Below are 18,013 nucleotides of genomic sequence, written 5' to 3'. Positions count from 1 at the left end.
CCCAGCACCTGCTCCCCAGAGGCTGTCCGCCAGGATGGCTCCCGAGCTGGCGACTCTCAGGGAAGGGAGGGAGCCTGCAGGAGCCTGGATCTCACGTCCTTCAGGCTGTCTCCACGTTTCCTTTCCAGTTCTGAGTGCTTCCTTGTGGTGCAGGGGGCCGTGTGAGACCTGCTTCCCAGACCACACCTTCCCCTGGGGCAGGTGTGGGGGGCACATGAAGACGCAGGACCCTCAGGAAACATGGGACCAGAGAAGCTACAAGTGGTGTGAGCATGTGCCACGCACACGTGAGGCAGAGTGTGCCCGGAACTGCAGCCCCACACGTTTCTGACCCGCCTAAGTACAGCGCAGATGTGGGGCACACGCTCATCCTCTGCCAGCTACTACCACTGTCACCACACACAGTGACCTGAAGACCCCCGTAGAGCGCCCCGGGGCCCAACCAGCTGTGCAGGGAGCAGCCCCGGCCCCCCTCCAAACATGACCCTCTTGTAGAGCCCCAGCCTACCCTCCTCACGTCCTCAGCCCCATCCATGTACAACCAGGCCACCATGCACATCCTTGCTCTCACCATTGTTAGCACCACCGGTCTACGCACAGCTCGGCCCACCTGCCCACTCCACACCTTCTCACCTGTCAGCAGGGACTACTACCTACCCTTCCATGCCCCTCCTGGGCCAGTAACTGGGGAGCACTCAGTGCTGGCAGCAGGGCCTCCCAAACCAAACAGGAATGTTCTGGAAGCCACACAGCTGGCAATGCGCCCGCACCACTAATGCTTGACTAGCTTGAATGATTTTATCAATGAAGTAGTGCAGGAGTGGGAACCATCCTGCAACCACGGCTGTGTGGACACTGATGACATCATTCGTGCACACACAGAATCAGCAACTTAAAAATTAGCCTGCTGTCGATCTGCTGAATGCCGAGGCCGGCACGGCTGCCTTGCCAGGGCCATACCGCATGATTTCACGGGCCCTGCACGGTGGGTGGCTGGATGTTCCCACCCTGCAGAAGGTTCCTCCCTACACAACCGCGGTGTTGCGAAGGGAGGAACACACTAAGTACACTCCCACAGCACATTTCAAACAATCCGATGTTTCCGAATTTGGCTAACAACTCTTTAAGAGGAAGACGTTCACATTCCATGGCTTTTGAGCAGAGCACACATCACCCATGCTTTAGTTCTGCTGTTCCCGTGACCTCCCAGGTCACTCTTAACACAGAATAAAGTTCAGAGAAATACTGCACAAATAAGCCCTGACACCACACCTAACACTCATCCCTGGAGGCCGGGGACAGAACTCGACCTCCCTTCTCCATCCGGCATCAGGCTGGCTTGCCACAACTGCAACTGCCTGGCCTCAAAGCAAAGCAAATCCTTAGCTCCAGTGACCCACCACACCAGAATTCTGGATAAAATCACTGACTTGAACCAAACAGCTTAGGACTCATTAAAGACAAAGCGAAGAGAAGAGATTTTAAACATTCAATGAATTCAAGTATTTTTGCATGGCCTGAGGTTTGAATCTCCCAGACTAGTTTTCCAAAGTAGTCTACCCTAAGAGTTCTTGAATTTTCCCACTGAATGAGCACAAAGCTAAAGTTATGCTACCTAAGATGGAATCATAGAGCACAATGCATGTACCTATTATAATTAAATTCTACGCAAAAACAACCATTTCAATTAATGTGAATAGAAAGGAAGTAGAGGCCGGCGCCGCGGCACTCTAGGCTAATCCTCCACCTTGCAGCGCCGGCACACCGGGTTCTAGTCCCGGTCAGGGCACTGGATTCTGTCCCGGTTGCCTCTCTTCCAGGCCAGCTCTCTGCTGTGGCCCGGGAGTGCAGTGGAGGATGGCCCAAGTGCTTGGGCCCTGCACCCCATGGGAGACCAGGAGAAGCACCTGGCTCCTGCCATCGGATCAGCGCGGTGCGCTGGTCGCAGCACACCGGCCGCGGCAGCCATTGGAGGGTGAACCAACGGCAAAGGAAGACCTTTCTCTAAAAAAGAAAAAAAAGAAAGGAAGTAGAGGTAATATGCAAAGTAAATTTAACAGGGAAAAAGCAAAAACACATTTCCTTCTAATCTTGACTTCAAAAATATTGTTTTTAATATGAGAGCCCACTTTTTTACCTTTCCAGTGACTCTTACAGACAAAGGAGTATGTAATCTGTTGAAAGTTATGCTAATTTCTAATACTAGTTTGAATACTTGGGCCATCCTCTACTGCTTTCCCAGGCCACAGGAGAGAGCTGGATCAGAAGTGTGGCCGCTGGGACTCGAACCGGCGCTTAGATGGGCTTTACCCACTATGCCACAGTGCCAGCCCCTGCATTATTTCTTAACAAAACATTTTTCCCAGTAACTAAAAGAAATGCAATATCCTGCTCCAGTATTTCAGATACAAACATGACTGAAGGGGCAGGGGCTGTGCAGCCCATGTAAGGGTGTGCGGGTCCACTCCTAGCCCTCTGCTTCCCATCCAGCCTCTTGCTACTGCACCTGAGGGGGCAGCAGGTGACAGGTCAAGTACTTGGGTTCCTGCCACCTACGTGGGAGACCCAAATGGAGCTCTGGGCTCCTGGCCTTGTTGTGAGCTGGCCAGAGGTGTCCCAGGCATGTGGGGAGTGAACCAGAGGGTGGATGACATCTCGCGCCCACCCCACTCTGTTACTTTGTCTTTCACATAAATAAATACATCTTTAAAAAAATGACTGAAAGGAGTTCAAAGAAGTATTGTGGTCAAATTCAAGCTTGATTAAACAGAAAAAAATGACCATTAAAAAGAGACCCTTTAGTTGCAGACAAGCAGCAAGACGCCCCCCGCCCCCGTCAACCTTTTACGATCTGCCAACCACTAAACTTTGCCCTGCACGTGGTTAAAGCCCTGTGAACAACAGTGCAGCTCTCTTCTCTTCAGTTCAAATGAATACTAATCATCAAATTCTATCTAAGTAATAAAAATATGATTCTCCTAAAATATACTTCACAGTTCTTTGCAAATCATCCTAAATTAGTTGCTACAGCCTAAGAATAATTGAACAAAATGAACAATCCATTAATTAAATACTTGCCGAAACCTATGATAGAACAAATGATATTTTTAAGAATTCCTAAAATAAGAGCATTTAGCACTCATTAATAATTATTTAAAACTGACACGTTTTTGGCACAAGTACTCATTCAATGGGTATAGCCTAGGTGTTAAGTGTTCATTTTGATTAGGAGTTCTTAGAGAAGAAAGGCAATTTGAAACAAAATGTTTAGCAATGTACACAGCTGTGCACAGACGATCTTACAGTTGCAATTGGTCCATCAACATGGTAGTCCAGGCTGAAGACGTCCCACCCAGTGTCACCCGGAGAGACCTAGGATCAAACAGAAAAAGCAGCTGCAAGACCTTAAGCTGACAGCTGAACAGTCAAGGGACCCCTTGAAGAAAAGGCAAGAAAACCATGTCCAGATTTTAAAGTCCCCTTAAGTTTTGAGAGTTTAGCTATGTGAGAGCAGGTAACTGTATCTTTTATCAACTTCTGTACCCTCAGGAACATCAGGCACAGAGTAGGTACTCCAAAAATATTTGGCCAAATGAATTCTGTGAATACATGTTCAAAATTCATCACCACCGTTTACGACAAACAAAAGCCTGCTACCTCATAGCATCTTCCAAGTCCTGAGAAGTCAGTATTCTAAGAAAATCAATGGGGTCTGCTAATGCTCACACATTACACCTATGCAAGCAGTGTGACGACGTCTCAAACACCCGGGCCCGAGGAAAGCCACTCCCCACCAAACTGAAACACGTGGATTTTTCGGATGGACAAACAGTATTACTACGTACCACTCCTCACGCCTTCTAGCAGGTTTCCCATGAAAAGCAGATATGATTTACTAAGCGCCTGTAAGATGCTACTAGGCCCTGGGTGAGAATCTTGCTTTTTTTAATCCAACTTCAGCCCAGCAGCCCTGCAAGGTTCAGAAGGCAGTGACTGCTGACAGTGCCCCAGGAACAGGTGCACAGCAGGGCTCACGCCCCGGCTGTCCAGATGCAGAAATGACGCGGTGGCGTGCACGTCAGCAGCAGGGGAACGCCAGCGCGGCAGGTACTGGGCTGGGCCGCGGGCGCCCCGACACCGCTCCGTACCTCCAGCAGCCTCACGTCCAGCCTCCGCAGGATCTCGGGACTGTCGAACTGCGCGTTGGTGGCTCTGACGGCGGTCTCCAGAATCCCAGTCAAGTTATGCTGATACAAGGTTGTAGCTGGACGGACAAGTTCTGGTCTTAACAATTAAAGAAATATTCCTTCAATCACTAGCAAGTTCTAAAATACTTTAAAAACTTTGAGTTCAAATAATAAGCTGAAGGGACAACTGGGCCAGCACAGTAATATGGTAACAAAAGCGTCACGGTGTTAACTGCAAGCAGTCTCCCAACTATTCTGAGGACAAAACATTCTTAAAATGAACTAACACTCACCTTGTTACTGCTTAAGCTGAAGAACCTGAAATGTGCCCGCACATGAACGCGGTTTTCAAACTCGAGCCAGCCTAGGGCAGCAGCACTGCAACCCCCTCTGGAGTGCAGGGAAGGGGGCGCCCGCACGGACCCCAACGCTAGGGCACGTGACACCGCTGCACCACTGTGCCGGCAGCACACACCTCCGTAGGGTCTGCCACCTGCGTCTCTAAGGACACAGCTGCCACCTTTCTGTCCAGAGCTGGCGGCATCAGGAGCACACACAGACTGTCAAGTGCCGGGCGGGGCCGGCAGGGCCACTGCTCAGTCACATCTGAGGCAGACAGGCATGCTGAGGGCACTCTCGCTTTTAGTATCAGAAACTCAAGTGTCTGAGAACAAATACATTTTTCATTAAATAGCAAGAAAGACACTTTAAACACCCAAACGTAGCATACGGCAAACACGGGTGCTGCATCAGCTAAAGGGCGTGCCCGGTGCGCTCTCAGGGCCTGCGTGCCTCGCCCAGCCTGGCCCACCTCTGCCTGCAGCTTGCCCAGACCTGCACACAGCACCCACACTTGGAGAACACTTCCCCTTTAGCAACTCGTGCCACGCACGCTTCAAGCAGGTCCTGACCACTGACCCTTTCTCTACTTGCAGGAAGCAAACAGTGGTGTACTGGGCACAATCACCCAGCATGCACCTGTAGCAGGAAATCATCGGTTTTATGAGCTAACTCATGAGCATAGCGAGGTCAGCTATTGACAACCTCAAAAATTCAGAAAGTTTTCATGTTGCAAAGTGACCTGTGGCTGGAGCTGGGCAGCAGCTGCCTCTGAGTGCTGCCCCTCGCGGACGGTCCCCCTACATGGGGTGTTCCCGCACACTTCAGGAATGTGCCCGACACCCACTTCAACCTGCTCCCTGGAAATCTGACGCACACTGACCTGTGAGGACCAAAGCCCGAAACAACAGCTTGATCACCACAGGCAGGCGCTTAAGGTAACTCTCTCGCGTCCTAAAGGGAACACTTCACTTCTTTTAAGTCTGCTACAGGGAACGCCAAAAGAAAGAAGTCCCCACTGTTACAAGTGCCTAAGTGAAAGTCGCCACACGCGTGGCCCGGCACAGCCGGCACTCGGGGTCCCCCGACGTCTGCAGGCCCGGGCACAGCCGGCACTCGGGGTCCCCCGACGTCTGCAGGCCCGGGCACAGCCGGCACTCGGGGTCCCCGGGCGTCTGCAGGCCCGGGCACAGCCGGCACTCGGGGTCCCCGGGCGTTTGCAGGCCCGGGCACAGCCGGCACTCGGGGTCCCCGGGCGTCTGCAGGCCCGGGCACAGCCGGCACTCGGGGTCCCCCGACGTCTGCAGGCCCAGGGCACAGCCGGCACTCGGGGTCCCAGGGCGTCTGCAGGCCCGGGCACAGCCGGCACTCGGGGTCCCCCGACGTCTGCAGGCCCGGGCACAGCCGGCACTCGGGGTCCCCGGGCGTCTGCAGGCCCGGGCACAGCCGGCACTCGGGGTCCCCGGGCGTCTGCAGGCCCGGGCACAGCTCCTTCTGTGCAGACGGGAGGGCACGCGCCGCGCGCTGGAAAGGAAGACTCCAGAGAAAGCCGGGCAACGGAGGACGCCAACAGCGGGGGCCGGCGCTGCGGCTCAGCACGTTAACCCCCGGCATGAAGCGCTAGCATCCCATGTGGCGCCCCTTCTAATCCTGGCTGCTCCTCTTCTGATCCAGCTCTCTGCTGTGGCCTGGGAAAGCAGTCGAGGATGGCCCAAGTGCTTGGGCCCTGCACCCACGTGGGAGACCCTGAAGAAGCTCCTGGCTCCTGGCTTCATATCACGCAGCTCCGGCCGTTGCAGCCAACTGGGCAGTGAACCAGCGGATGGAAGACCTCTCTCTCTCCTCTCTTTGTGTAACTCTGCCTTTCAAATAAATAAATCTTTAAAATAAAACAAATTTGAAGGCCGGCACCATGGCTCACTATGCTAATCCTCCGCCTTGCGGTGCCGGCACACCGGGTTCTAGTCCCAGTCAGGGCGCCGGATTCTGTCCCGGTTGCCCCTCTTCCAGGCCAGCTCTCTGCTGTGGCCCGGGAGGGCAGTGGAGGATGGCCCAAGTGCTTGGGCCCTGCACCCCATGGGAGACCAGGAGAAGCACCTGGCTCCTGGCTCCTGCCATCGGATCAGCGCGGTGCGCCGGCCATAGCGTGCCGGCCGCGGCGGCCATTGGAGGGTGAACCAACGGCAAAGGAAGACCTTTCTCTCTGTCTCTCTCTCTCACTGTCCACTCTGCCTGTCAAAAAAAAAAAAATTTGATTTGGGGCATTAATTTCAACGTGAAGCCCTTTCAAGGAACACGAGCATTCTGATGAGTAACACATAAACACCGACTTCAACTCCTGAGCATTTCCTAATGTGGTCTTTGCAAATTTTAAAGACATACTAGTCTATGATGACTCAACTCACTTTGCTCTCACTTTAAACTAAAAGTGTGAGAATTTATCAGACGCACGGAGCATTCACAAGAATCCAAGCCACTTCTTACTTGAGCAAATCCATCAGATGCCTTATGAAGTCCCCCTGCCCGAGAAGCAGGTACCGCCGCATCGCCTGCATGTGGTCCAGCAAGCTGTACTTTTTATTGAGCACATCCAAGAGATACTTGCTGGTCTCAAAGTAAGCAGCATCAATTTTCCCTTGGAACGCGTTTTCCAGGTCTGTGAATAAATCTGCAGCTGTGAGAACAGAAGAGAGAGCACACAAACATGCCAGTCTGCACCGTGACAAAGGAGCGCTCAAGGCACACAGACAAACGTCCACACCAACGCCAGCCAACCACAGCCGCGACAAAGCGGCCCCGTCCCGCAGCTGCCTGCTCTGAGTCCCAGCACCTCAACCTCAGAAGGCTCAGGCCTGCTGGACTCAGACAGAGAGCAACATTCGGACGCACAAGAGCTGAGTGGCTACAGCACTCGAGGGTCACCCCCGACACCGGGAGCTGCCTGGAGCTCAGACCCACTCTGGGATCAGGGCAGGTGAGTGCTGAGTCACCTGTGCGTGCCCCAAGAGCACCTGGGGGTGAGCTCTGGAAGCCCTCACCTCGGCACAGGCCAGCGCTACGGCCACGCAGCCACATCAAGAACCACCGAGTGAAGCCCCTGGGAAGCTGCTGCAGCTTCCCCAGGGGCAAACGCTGGCTGTCAGCAAAGGCGGAGCCGAACTCTGAAGCAGAGCCAGGAGTGCGTCCACAGCTTCACACCGAGGAGAAACAATGTGGACACCGCCACGTGGCACAGCTCCTTCCGATGCTCACTAAAACCTCGAAAGCACAAATCTGCTCCTAAACTACGTCTTAAAACCTGTGACGGGAGCCGGTGCCGTGGCTCACTGGTTAATCCTCCACCTGCGGCGCCGGCATCCCATATGGGTGCCAGGTTCGAGTCCCAGTTGCTCCTCTTCCAGTCCAGCTCTCTGCCGTGGCCCGGAAAGGCAGTGGAGGATGGCCCAGGTGCTCGGGCCCTGCACCCCATGGGAGACCAGGAGAAGCACCTGGCTCCTGATCGGCACAGCGCCAGCCGTAGCGGCCATTTGGGGAGTGAGCCAACGGAAGGAAGACCTTTCTCTCAGTCTCTCTCACTGCCCAACTCTGCCTTTAAAAACAAAGCTGTGACAACACTTGGGGTAGAAGCTCACCCGAGGCTGGACGCAGCTAAGGAGGAGAAAAGGTAAGCCAGGCCGAGTGAGCGAGGCAGTGCCCTGGACTCCCACTGGTCTCCCCCAGCAGTGAGCCAACCACAACACTGCAGAGGGCTGCAGGCATCTTAGTGTGTGCACGTCTACTGCTGCTGCGGCTGTCACAGGCCGGGTGAAACCGGAAGACCCAAGAGCTGCAGGACCAGCTGCACTGGCACTGCGTTCACAGCAGGGGCTCCGTTTCTGTAATCTACGTAGCTCCAAAAATGTAAACATTTTGCCTCATCCTTTCTTGAGCTATTAAAGATTTCCATTAAAAACTAAACAGGGTTTAATATTAACCAGTTTTCTCCAGAGCAGCCCACTAGGAGACGTGGAACAGAGAGCCTGCAGCTGTGAGCCGCGGCGCTCTCCTCTCACACTGTCACATCTTCCAAATGTTTCCACACGTGAACACGAACTTGATACTTCCACGGCTCTTGCAATATGCGTCGTCTCAGGCTTCGAGTCTTTCAGCTTGCCACCTATACCACACACTGTAAAGGAAAACACCGCGGCCTGCACAGACATGGCCGCAGGGGAGGGACGACAGGACAGCAGGGGTGCTCACCCCTGGCAAGAGCAGCAAGAGCGACGTGGGGCGGCAGCAGGCAGGGCGGCGAGAGCTCCAGCAGCAGCCCTCCCTGGAGCCGCCTGCACCGCGGGCACAGGGTGCCGCCGCGAGACCTCAACCGCAGGCTGCGTGCCTCTCCTGTGCGTAGTCTAGTCCAGGCTCTACCAAAGGTCAAAGCTAACCACACGACTTCTCTCCTAGCTCTTCTTCCTGCCTCCACCTCTTAAATGCATGCAGTCCTCAAAACTCTGCACTTGGGTAACAGCTCTCCATCCCAGGAATTCACCCGGGGCTGTCAGAACCCCCAAGAACTCGTGCCCATTTATGTGAGAGCATGAGGCACTGGGCTGAGACCGTGGCTCCCACAGGAGTGGAAGGGTCGTCCCCCCGGCCGGGGGATCTGGGGACATCGTGTCGTCTTGTCTTTGCTGAAGCAGCTCCCAAGCACTAGTGTGGGTCCAGCACTAACAACCCACACTGGAAACCTCCTCGCAGTCGCTGACAATCAATCTGCCCAAAACAAAATCCCACAAAATCTGAGAACTTTGGTTGCTCCCTCTTGTTCAAAAAGGAGCATCCTACTGAGCATCTTCACCCTATACACACTCAACTAACTAAAACCAAGTTCAATAACAGCCTCGTTCACCTCCCAAGTTCTCTGTGATCCATCCATCACATTAAAAATAAATAAATAAAAACTAAAGTAACTGCAAGCGTGCCATGCTTCTGCTCAAACCCTTACTCAATTCCTGCAATTTCTTCCCCTCCCAGGGTTGCACACAGCCACGAGAACATCCAACCCTGCCGCAGGACGGGGCAGCTCCCACCCACCCCTCCCCCGAGGTCTTGCTGAGGCGCCCATCAATCACTTCCCACTTGAAGTGTTCATGGCTGAGTGTTTTATTGCACCGCATCTCCATGACTAGACTAACAAGTCACTGATTAAGGGAAGGGGCATGCATGATGAATTTGTATTATCTTTCCTATAACTTCCTCAATGTCCTATGCAATGTAGATTCTCTGAACAATTCAAGATGACAATATAAAAAAGAAAAATGGCCAGGACTGCACAGCTACCGACCTCAGCTAGCCACCTACTAAACAGCAGGATTCACCGAGGCTGGGGCAGGCTGAGAAACGGGAGGTGGGGACAACTATCAGATGAGGGGACCGTAGCATCCTGAAGACAGTGAGGACTCGCTCACACCTACTTCTCAACCAAAGCACGCGACCCAAGCACGGCTGCTATTAGCAATCCTTTCTTTCACTTCCTTCTTCTGGCACACCGTCACACTGCCATTAAAAACAGAAAAAGCAATACGAACTGCTTAAGCAGGATGAAATACCTACATCATTGCTTACTGTTTACCTCTATATGGAAACAGAATTAAAAATTTACATAGTGTGATTTTATATACACCATTTTAAGGTGTTTTAGACAGTAATTCAGATCACCTGTAAATCCTTAGGCCAAAACATATTTTAAGCGATACGTACTACCATCACCACCACTACCACCACCACCACCACTCTCATCACTTCTACCATCATCATCGCCGTACCGTCCTGGGGTGACTCTGCAGACTTGGTCACAGCTATCATCTTTGTGGTGGGAGTCTGATCATGACAAACTTGGTGTAAGAAATTTATTGATTTTCCTATCAGCAGGACCTAAAACGGAAAATATCATACAATTACCCCAATATAAAATTCAAGTGATCATACGAATGCTCCATATATTCGTAACTATATATAAATATATATGCTTAATATAGTCAAAGCAGTTATGGATTAAAAACTAAATACCAAGAGCATCAGGTATAGTATCAAGTGAATTTTGGGAATTCAAGATACATTAACAAACATAGGTGAACACATCAAAGTATTCAATTAACGTAAACCTCACCTCAAAAACATGTACAATCCTACATAACCCAAGAACATACAGCAATAAAAGATCAAAACCACAAAGATTTCTTTTACCCCTACCTTCCGAGATTGATCCATCGTAATAAACGAGGGAATCATGGACGTCCTCAAAGTGTACTTGTCATGCCACAGCCGATCTGTCTTAACTGTTGGATCTGAGGCTACAAAAAACTGAAAGCAAAGGAACACCAAAACGCATTAAAAAGCAGTATTTCAGCAAGAAATTAACAGCAACACCAAGAGTAAGCTATGCTCGAAAGCCAAGATACCCGGATTGGGAGGGGCGGGGTTCCTGCCGGTGTTTACCCAACTTGGACCTTGCTTCATAAAACACAGGGACCGCGATCTCCTCAAATCAAATGCATTCTCAGACACTCAGAACTGACGCCGAAGGACAAGCTGCCCTGTTTCCTGGAGAAGCAGGATGCTTGCTGTGCACGCTCCGTCCCGGGATCCCGTCTGAGGGCTGCCCCCGCTGCCAAGAACCTCCAGCGGATGCCTGTGGTCGCTGTCTCCTCACTCTGCCTGCCTCAGGCTGCTCTCCTGTGCCCGGTTCCCAAGTCCGCAGCCCGGAGCCCGCAGCCGTGTGCCCTGCTCACAAAGCAGCCGCAGGCCAGTCACCCACAAGCAGACACTGAAGCACCCACAGCCACACACACAAACGGGCGCTGCGGGAAGTGCCTCTTCCGCTTCGTCCCCTGACCCCACCTCAGCCCCCGACAGCCACACAGCTTGGATCACAGGCACCAGAAGCACACAGAAGGGACACACAGCAGCAAGGAGCAAGCTGCTGTGGTGTGCATGTGTCTGGCACTGAAACACTGAGGCTGCTCAATCCTCAGTTCCACCGTAACACTTGTGCTCTCGACGCCACACACTTGTGTTCTGAGGGTGGAACTGCTGAGCCACAGTGAGCGTTACTTTTAGACAGCACCAGAATTCCTTTCCGAACGGGGTCGCGACGGACACTGCCGCCGGCAGGAAGCAGCAGGCCCTGCAGCCTGGCCACCGAGGAGCCACCGATGGCGCTGCAGCCCCCGTCCCAGCGCCTCACTCCAGCCACTTTCAGGGCCGACGTGCTCCCAAGACCCTAAAGGAGCCACTTCTCCAAGGAGCCCTGCTCCCGTCTCGGCAGGAAGGGCACTGGGCCGCGGCCCCAGGACTCGCACAGGCTGAAGCTGAGCTCCCTGGTCAGGCTGCAAACGGAGCTTCCAGTGAGGTCCCCTCCCGTGTGCGCTGTCCTCACTAGGTCATGACACACAGGCCTCACCAGGAAGACGTATCCACAAACACAAAATGGATCTAAGGAATTCTGAAGCGTATTTATAGCAACTACATAGCCATGCAAAATGAATGGTGTCTCAGCAAACTGCAAATGACCAAAACTAACCGGAGCCAGAGGAGACTAACAAAACACAACCTTTTGAAGAAACTGTGAATGTAAATACGACCGCTAAGGCACAGGCCTAATTAACTTTTAAAAACAAATCATTTTTATGTTAGCTGTTTAAGGTAATTGAGACAACAGAAAAAAGTACAGAATACCCTGGGTTATTTTATAAAACTAATATAAAACTAGCACACTCAGTTAAAAAAATACAAAAAATAATAATAATAAAACGCCAGTTTTATTTGAATGGAAGAATGAACTCTGAAGTAAGTATTATCCTTGCATTAATGGCATAAAATAGTGTTGATCAGGCTGTATTATACTTCCCATAAGCTAATAAATGTCTAAGAAAAAGGAAATAGAAAAAATGATTTATAATCACGTAGTCATTAACAATAAAATTTGTTCTTAACCAGCATACACCTTACCGAGAATCTGATCAAAAGAACAACTTTTCTTTCCAAGGAAAAAAAATGCATGACCCACAAACTACATCACAAGCCATTCAGGAATTTCAGAGATAATTTAAAGAAACAATGACACAGAAGAATTATAGTTAATGGCACAAAATAATGCTATTTAAGGGAAAACTATGTTATAAAATATTATGCATGCTATGAGACACACAGATACACAATAAAAATATAGTACACATAATAAGTACGGACAGGTGTTATCTGTCAGAACATGATTGACGAATTCTGACTTTTCCTCTGAAATGGTATATACGATAAAATTTTAAACACATATTTTTTTTTTCTTTTTGACAGGCAGAGTTAGACAGTGAGACAGAGAGAGACAGAGAGAAAGGGCTTCCTTTTTCCGTTGGTTCAGCCCCCAAGTGGCCGCTGCGGCCGGTGCACCACGCTGATCCAAAGCCAGGAGCCAAGTACTTCCTCCTGGTCTCCCATGCAGGTGCAGGGCCCAAGCACTTGGGCCACTCTCCACTGCCTTCCCGGGCCACAGCAGAGAGCTGGACTGGAAGAGGAGCAGCCAGGACAGAACCAGCGACCCAACTGAGACTAGAACCCGGTGTGCCGGCACTGCAGGCGGAGGATCAGCCTAGTGAGCCGCGGCGTCAGCCTTAAACATATATTTTAAAATCAGAAAAAGATACAGTTTAACAAAACAATCATGTAATTTCAAGTAAATTTTGAACACATAGCACTAAGAATTTTTAATAACATCATTTTCCCAGGACAATTAACTAAAAAAGATGTGTTTTCCTCCAAAGAAACTTACTCCCAAGGGTGAATATTTACAGAAACAAGATGTGAACGACATCAGCCTCACTTTGGATCCTGGGAGCGAGAGGAAGACGAAATCCACACGTACAAATGAGCAGGCAGCAAGTCTTTATGACCAGAGGAGACGGCGGCCTTTATTCCCAACTACAGTCCATCGTCTTCAGGTATGCGCTCAGCGATCCGTGTCAGACTGACTTACGCTACCACTCCATCCTGGGACACAGACTCGGACTGCGGAGGGATAAGCAGTACCACGCCAAAGGGCCGTCCCCTCCAGCACGCGCCCATCGCCTCTCACAGAAGAAAGGCAGGATGCACCTGCCTGCTGCAGTCCACGCCGCCCAGGCGGCCAGTCACCTGCTAGGCCAGCTCTGCAGGCGGCCATTCAGCAGATCAGATTTAACTGCTGCATGTACACTGTGTTTCTCTGCTTCTCGCTTAAATACGAGAGCCAGTTTGTACAGACAACACACTCATTTGTCCTGATAGCTGGAGTGCAGCGGATTTTCATCAGTACAAGCACCAGGAAAATTTCATTTATACCACAAAACCTCAGGCCATTCAGTCCTCTCTGGAAGTTCTGAGCGCATCGCTTCATCCAAGGCAAAGCTGCGTGCACTCATTCTCCGAGCAAACATCTCGGAGCAAACACAAAGAGCGTGGTGCACGTCAGCAGATAATTAATTCTGTGAAAAATATATAGTCACAGAGGAAAAACCAAGGTCAGAATATAACTGCAATATGCTTTTATCTTATTGATGCATTTTCCACTCAAGGTTCTTTAATTTTCACCATTATGTCAACTGCAGAAAGAATTGAGAAAAAAAAATAAAACATAATTGTACCATGATTTCTCATTAACTGTTGGACAAATGCCAAGGCCTCCGTATTAAAAACAGAAATGAAGAGGGTAATTTTCTTAGCAAGCAACTTAGTTTCTAAAAATCAGATCCATTAATACCGACCACAAAGGATCCCAACTCCAACTTGCCAATCACGCTGGCAACTCTGAGAGCCTCCTCCTGCCACACCCAGAGAAAACACGGGGCAGGGCACCAGGGACGGTGAGCTGCTGGGCTGTGCAACACAGGCTCACTCACGTAAACGGCAGCATTTCAAGGGCTGTGGCGTAAAAATGCCAGACGCTAAGGTATTTTTCATGGTAAACTTTTCGTAGCAAAAATATAAAGAGTGCAGAACGGACACAAGAGAAGTTCCAGAAAGCAGTGCCCAAGTTATCTGCAGTTCACTGGCCTCTGACCCAAGGACGTGGGCTTGCAGGGTACTGTGAGCGCACAGCGGCAAACACGGGAACCAAGTGTGAGAATCCTCAGCTCTGCAAGCCTCAGTGACATTCTCCCTCCCTGCTTGTGCCAGCTGAGGACCCAGCCTCCACTCACTGACCGCCTCGGCACGGCCTGTGCGGGGCACTGACAGCCATGGAAAGGCACCCTCCGGCGCTCTGGGGCCAGCGACAGCACGGGGGTCTCTGGCTTCCTTTTACCTAAGACAATAAACGCATCTCCTATGTTGAAAGTACTTCTCAAGTTAATCACTGAGAATATCTTCTAATTTTTAAAACTCTATTTTTGCCTGCCTTTTCAAACACAATGGGTCTCTAAAGTTTGTGGAAATAAACGCACATTATGAAAAAACTATACATAAATTTCAAAAATTCTGGACCACAATAAGCTTATTTTTTAATTCTATATTTTCCAAGAACTCTTTGAAGTACTCTTGTATATGATGTAATTAAAATAAACACACAAAATACAAGTTGGATTCCATTCCCTACACTGTGAGGATAAACAGACCCCTGTCTTTTTTATTGTCAAAAAGCAAAATCCTAGCTGCTGGTGCTAGAAGCAGGAGACATGGCAAAGGCCAGCGGGCACCTCAAGTTCAGCTGTCAGATAAAGGAACAGGGCGTAAACTCACTCACTTGCCAACTGGCCACACCCAGGAGCAGCCCAGACTAGACAGCACCAGAGTCCAAGAGAAGACCTTCCCAGGAGGAGGCCACAGCCAGCATTCAAGAGCTGGCAAGGGGCGCTTTGGGATGAAGTAGGTTAACCCCAGCCTGGGACGCCAGCAACCCATACGAGAGCCAGTTCGAGTCCCAACTGCTCCACCTTCTACCCAGTGCCCCTGCCACCCATGTGGTGAGAAACCCAGATGGAATTCCTGGCTCCAGCCTCAGTGTAGCCCAGTCTCAGCCACTGTGGCCACAGAAGGAAGATCTTTCTCTCTCCCTCTCTGTAACTCTGCCTTTCAAACAAATAAATCTTAAAACAAAAGAAGAGGAGGAGGAGGAAAGAGGGAGAGAGGGAGAGAGAGGAGGGAGGGAGGAAGGGAAGAGGGGGGAGGGTAAAGCTGCCACCTGCAGTGCCAGCATCCCATATGGGTGCCAGTTTGAGTCCCGGCTGCTCCACTTCCAATCCAGCTCTTTGCTATGGCCTGGAAAAGCAGTGGAAGACGGCCCAAGTCCTTGGGCCCCTGCTCCCTCCTAGGAGGCCTGGGAGAAGCTCCTGGCTCCTGGCTTTGGATCAGCTCAGCTCCAACTATCATGACCATCTGGAAAGTGAACCAGTGACTGGAAGACCTCTCTTTCTCTCTCTCTCTCTCTCTCTCTCTCTCTCTCTCTGCCTCTTTGTAGCTCTTTCAAATAAATAAATCTTTAAAAGAGAGAGGCCAGTGCCGCGGCTCAATGGGCTAGTCCTCCACCTGGCGGCGCCGGCACACCAGGTTCTAGTCCCGGTCGGGGCGCCGGATTCTGTTCCGGTTGCCCCCCTTCCAGGCCAGCTCTCTGCTGTGGCCCGGGAGTGCAGTGGAGGATGGCCCGAGTGCTTGGGCCCTGCACCCCATGGGGGACCGGGAGAAGCACCTGGCTCCTGGCTTCGGATCAGCACAGCGGCCATTGGAGGGTGAACCAACGCGGGGGGAGGACTTTTCTCTGTCTCTCTCTCACTATCCACTCTGCCTGTCCAAAAAAAAAAAAAAGAGAGAGAGAGAGAGAGAGACAGATTTCTAAGAGGGAGAGAGGGAGGGAGGGAAGGAGGTAAGAAGGGAGGGAGGAAAAAGTGCTTCCAGGAGGGGCAGCAGTGAGAAATCCTTACACATCCAGAATCCCTGGACTGGCAGGAGCCAGGAAGGGCCTGAGGGGCGGCGGCAGCGGCAGTGAGACAGGACGGAGGGCTGAATCTGACCAGCACCCACTGCCTCAGGCCGAGGAAGACTGAGAGACCCTCCAGCTCTCCTTCCACAACCTGAGACCAGATCTCGTTTGCCAAAGCCCAAGTCAAAGAAAAGCCTGGGGGGGGGGGCTCCAATTCTGGCTCTCCTGTGTCCACAGGTGGAGAACCCAAGACTAGAGACCTGGAAGAGAAAGTCCCGTCTCTACTCAGCAAGCTCTTTGGACACGGAGCATCTCTGTAACCACAGGACCTGTGAGCCACCAACAGAAACCACACATTGTCACATCACCTTAACTTGCTGAAGCTTATCCTGACATAACCACCAACCCTCCTACCTCGAGTGCTACTACCCATGCGAACCAGCAACCCCCACCACTCCTGGGAAACCCTGCATAGCGCAGTCCTTGCCAGCAGCATTTCTGTTTGCTGGGAGTGTGGAGCGGGGACACCAGCACGCCGAGGGCAAGGCGGCAAGAGCCCACCTTCCCCTTGACCACTGTTACCTTCTGGCACATACTCTGCAGGTGCCCAGGTGCTGGGGAAAGTGTCGCAAGAAATGGAGGCAGGGGCCAGCAGGCATCCCCAGGCTTCCCAGCACACGCAAGTACCTTCAGTCCACACAAGATCTCCCACGCAGCTAAGAGACGTGTGGAATGAGATACCAGGGGCCCACGCGAGACAGTGAGCAGGGCCACCTCGGTCAGTGGGAGGGAAGCAGGTGTCAGCGAAGAAACCCGGGAGCCACAGGCAGCGAGCGCCCCTCACCCGTGTTCTGAGTTTCCAGAACTTTCATCCCTGTGTTTACTGAGATAAAAGCCACGTGATACAAATGTCACCCAATGTGCAATCCAGGGGTTTCAATAATCACCACCATCGAATTTCAGAACACATTCATGACCCCGAAGAGACAGTGCATATCTGTTGAGCAACCCCCACCAGCGCCCCTCAGCCCTGAGGACCCTGCCACTCCCCACCACTCCCCACCCCTCCCCACCACTCCCCCTCAGCCCTGAGGACCCTGCCACTCCCCACCACTCCCCACCACTCCCCCTCAGCCCTGAGGACCCTGCCACTCCCCACCACTCCCCCTCAGCCCTGAGGACCCTGCCACTCCCCACCACTCCCCCCCAGCCCTGACGCCCCTGCCACTCCCCACCACTCCCCACCACTCCCCACCAGCGCCCCTCAGCCCTGAGGACCCTGCCACTCCCCACCACTCCCTGCCACTCCCCCTCAGCCCTGAGGACCCTGCCACTCCCCACCACTCCCCACCACTCCCCCTCAGCCCTGAGGACCCTGCCACTCCCCACCAGTGCTCCTCAGCCCAGACGCCCCTGCCACTCCCCACCACTCCCCACCGGCCCCCTCAGCCCTGAGGATCCTGCCACTCCCCCCCGGCCCCCCCCCCCCCGGCCCTGACGCCCCTGCTCTGTTCCTGTGGGTCTGCTGGTCCCTGACACGTCTATAAGCGCGATCAGGGGA

At 52.2% G+C, this 18,013-nt stretch overlaps 1 protein-coding gene across 9 annotated transcripts in view; it reads right to left on the bottom strand.

Moving 5' to 3' along the window:
- Positions 1-18,013, bottom strand: part of TUBGCP3 (tubulin gamma complex component 3) — an 85,388-nt gene that overhangs the window by 29,318 nt on the left and 38,057 nt on the right. For all 9 annotated transcript variants that reach the window (XR_007917722.3, XM_051841681.3, XM_051841682.3 and 6 more), the window contains 5 exons: positions 10,761-10,871; positions 10,334-10,442; positions 7,011-7,200; positions 4,149-4,284; positions 3,304-3,372 (listed from right to left, as the gene is read on the bottom strand). Coding sequence is in view for 8 of the 9 variants with exons in the window: in XM_051841681.3 (XP_051697641.3) it covers positions 3,304-3,372; positions 4,149-4,284; positions 7,011-7,200; positions 10,334-10,442; positions 10,761-10,871 (615 nt within the window). In the remaining variant the exon portion in view is untranslated. The remainder of the gene's footprint in view (positions 1-3,303; positions 3,373-4,148; positions 4,285-7,010; positions 7,201-10,333; positions 10,443-10,760; positions 10,872-18,013) is intronic.

The sequence above is a fragment of the Oryctolagus cuniculus genome, chromosome 9, assembly GCF_051225735.1.
Source record: "Oryctolagus cuniculus isolate XC-2025 breed Fujian yellow rabbit chromosome 9, ASM5122573v1, whole genome shotgun sequence".
NCBI classification, from domain to species: Eukaryota; Metazoa; Chordata; class Mammalia; order Lagomorpha; family Leporidae; genus Oryctolagus; species Oryctolagus cuniculus.
This window is presented reverse-complemented; position numbering and strand designations above follow the sequence as displayed.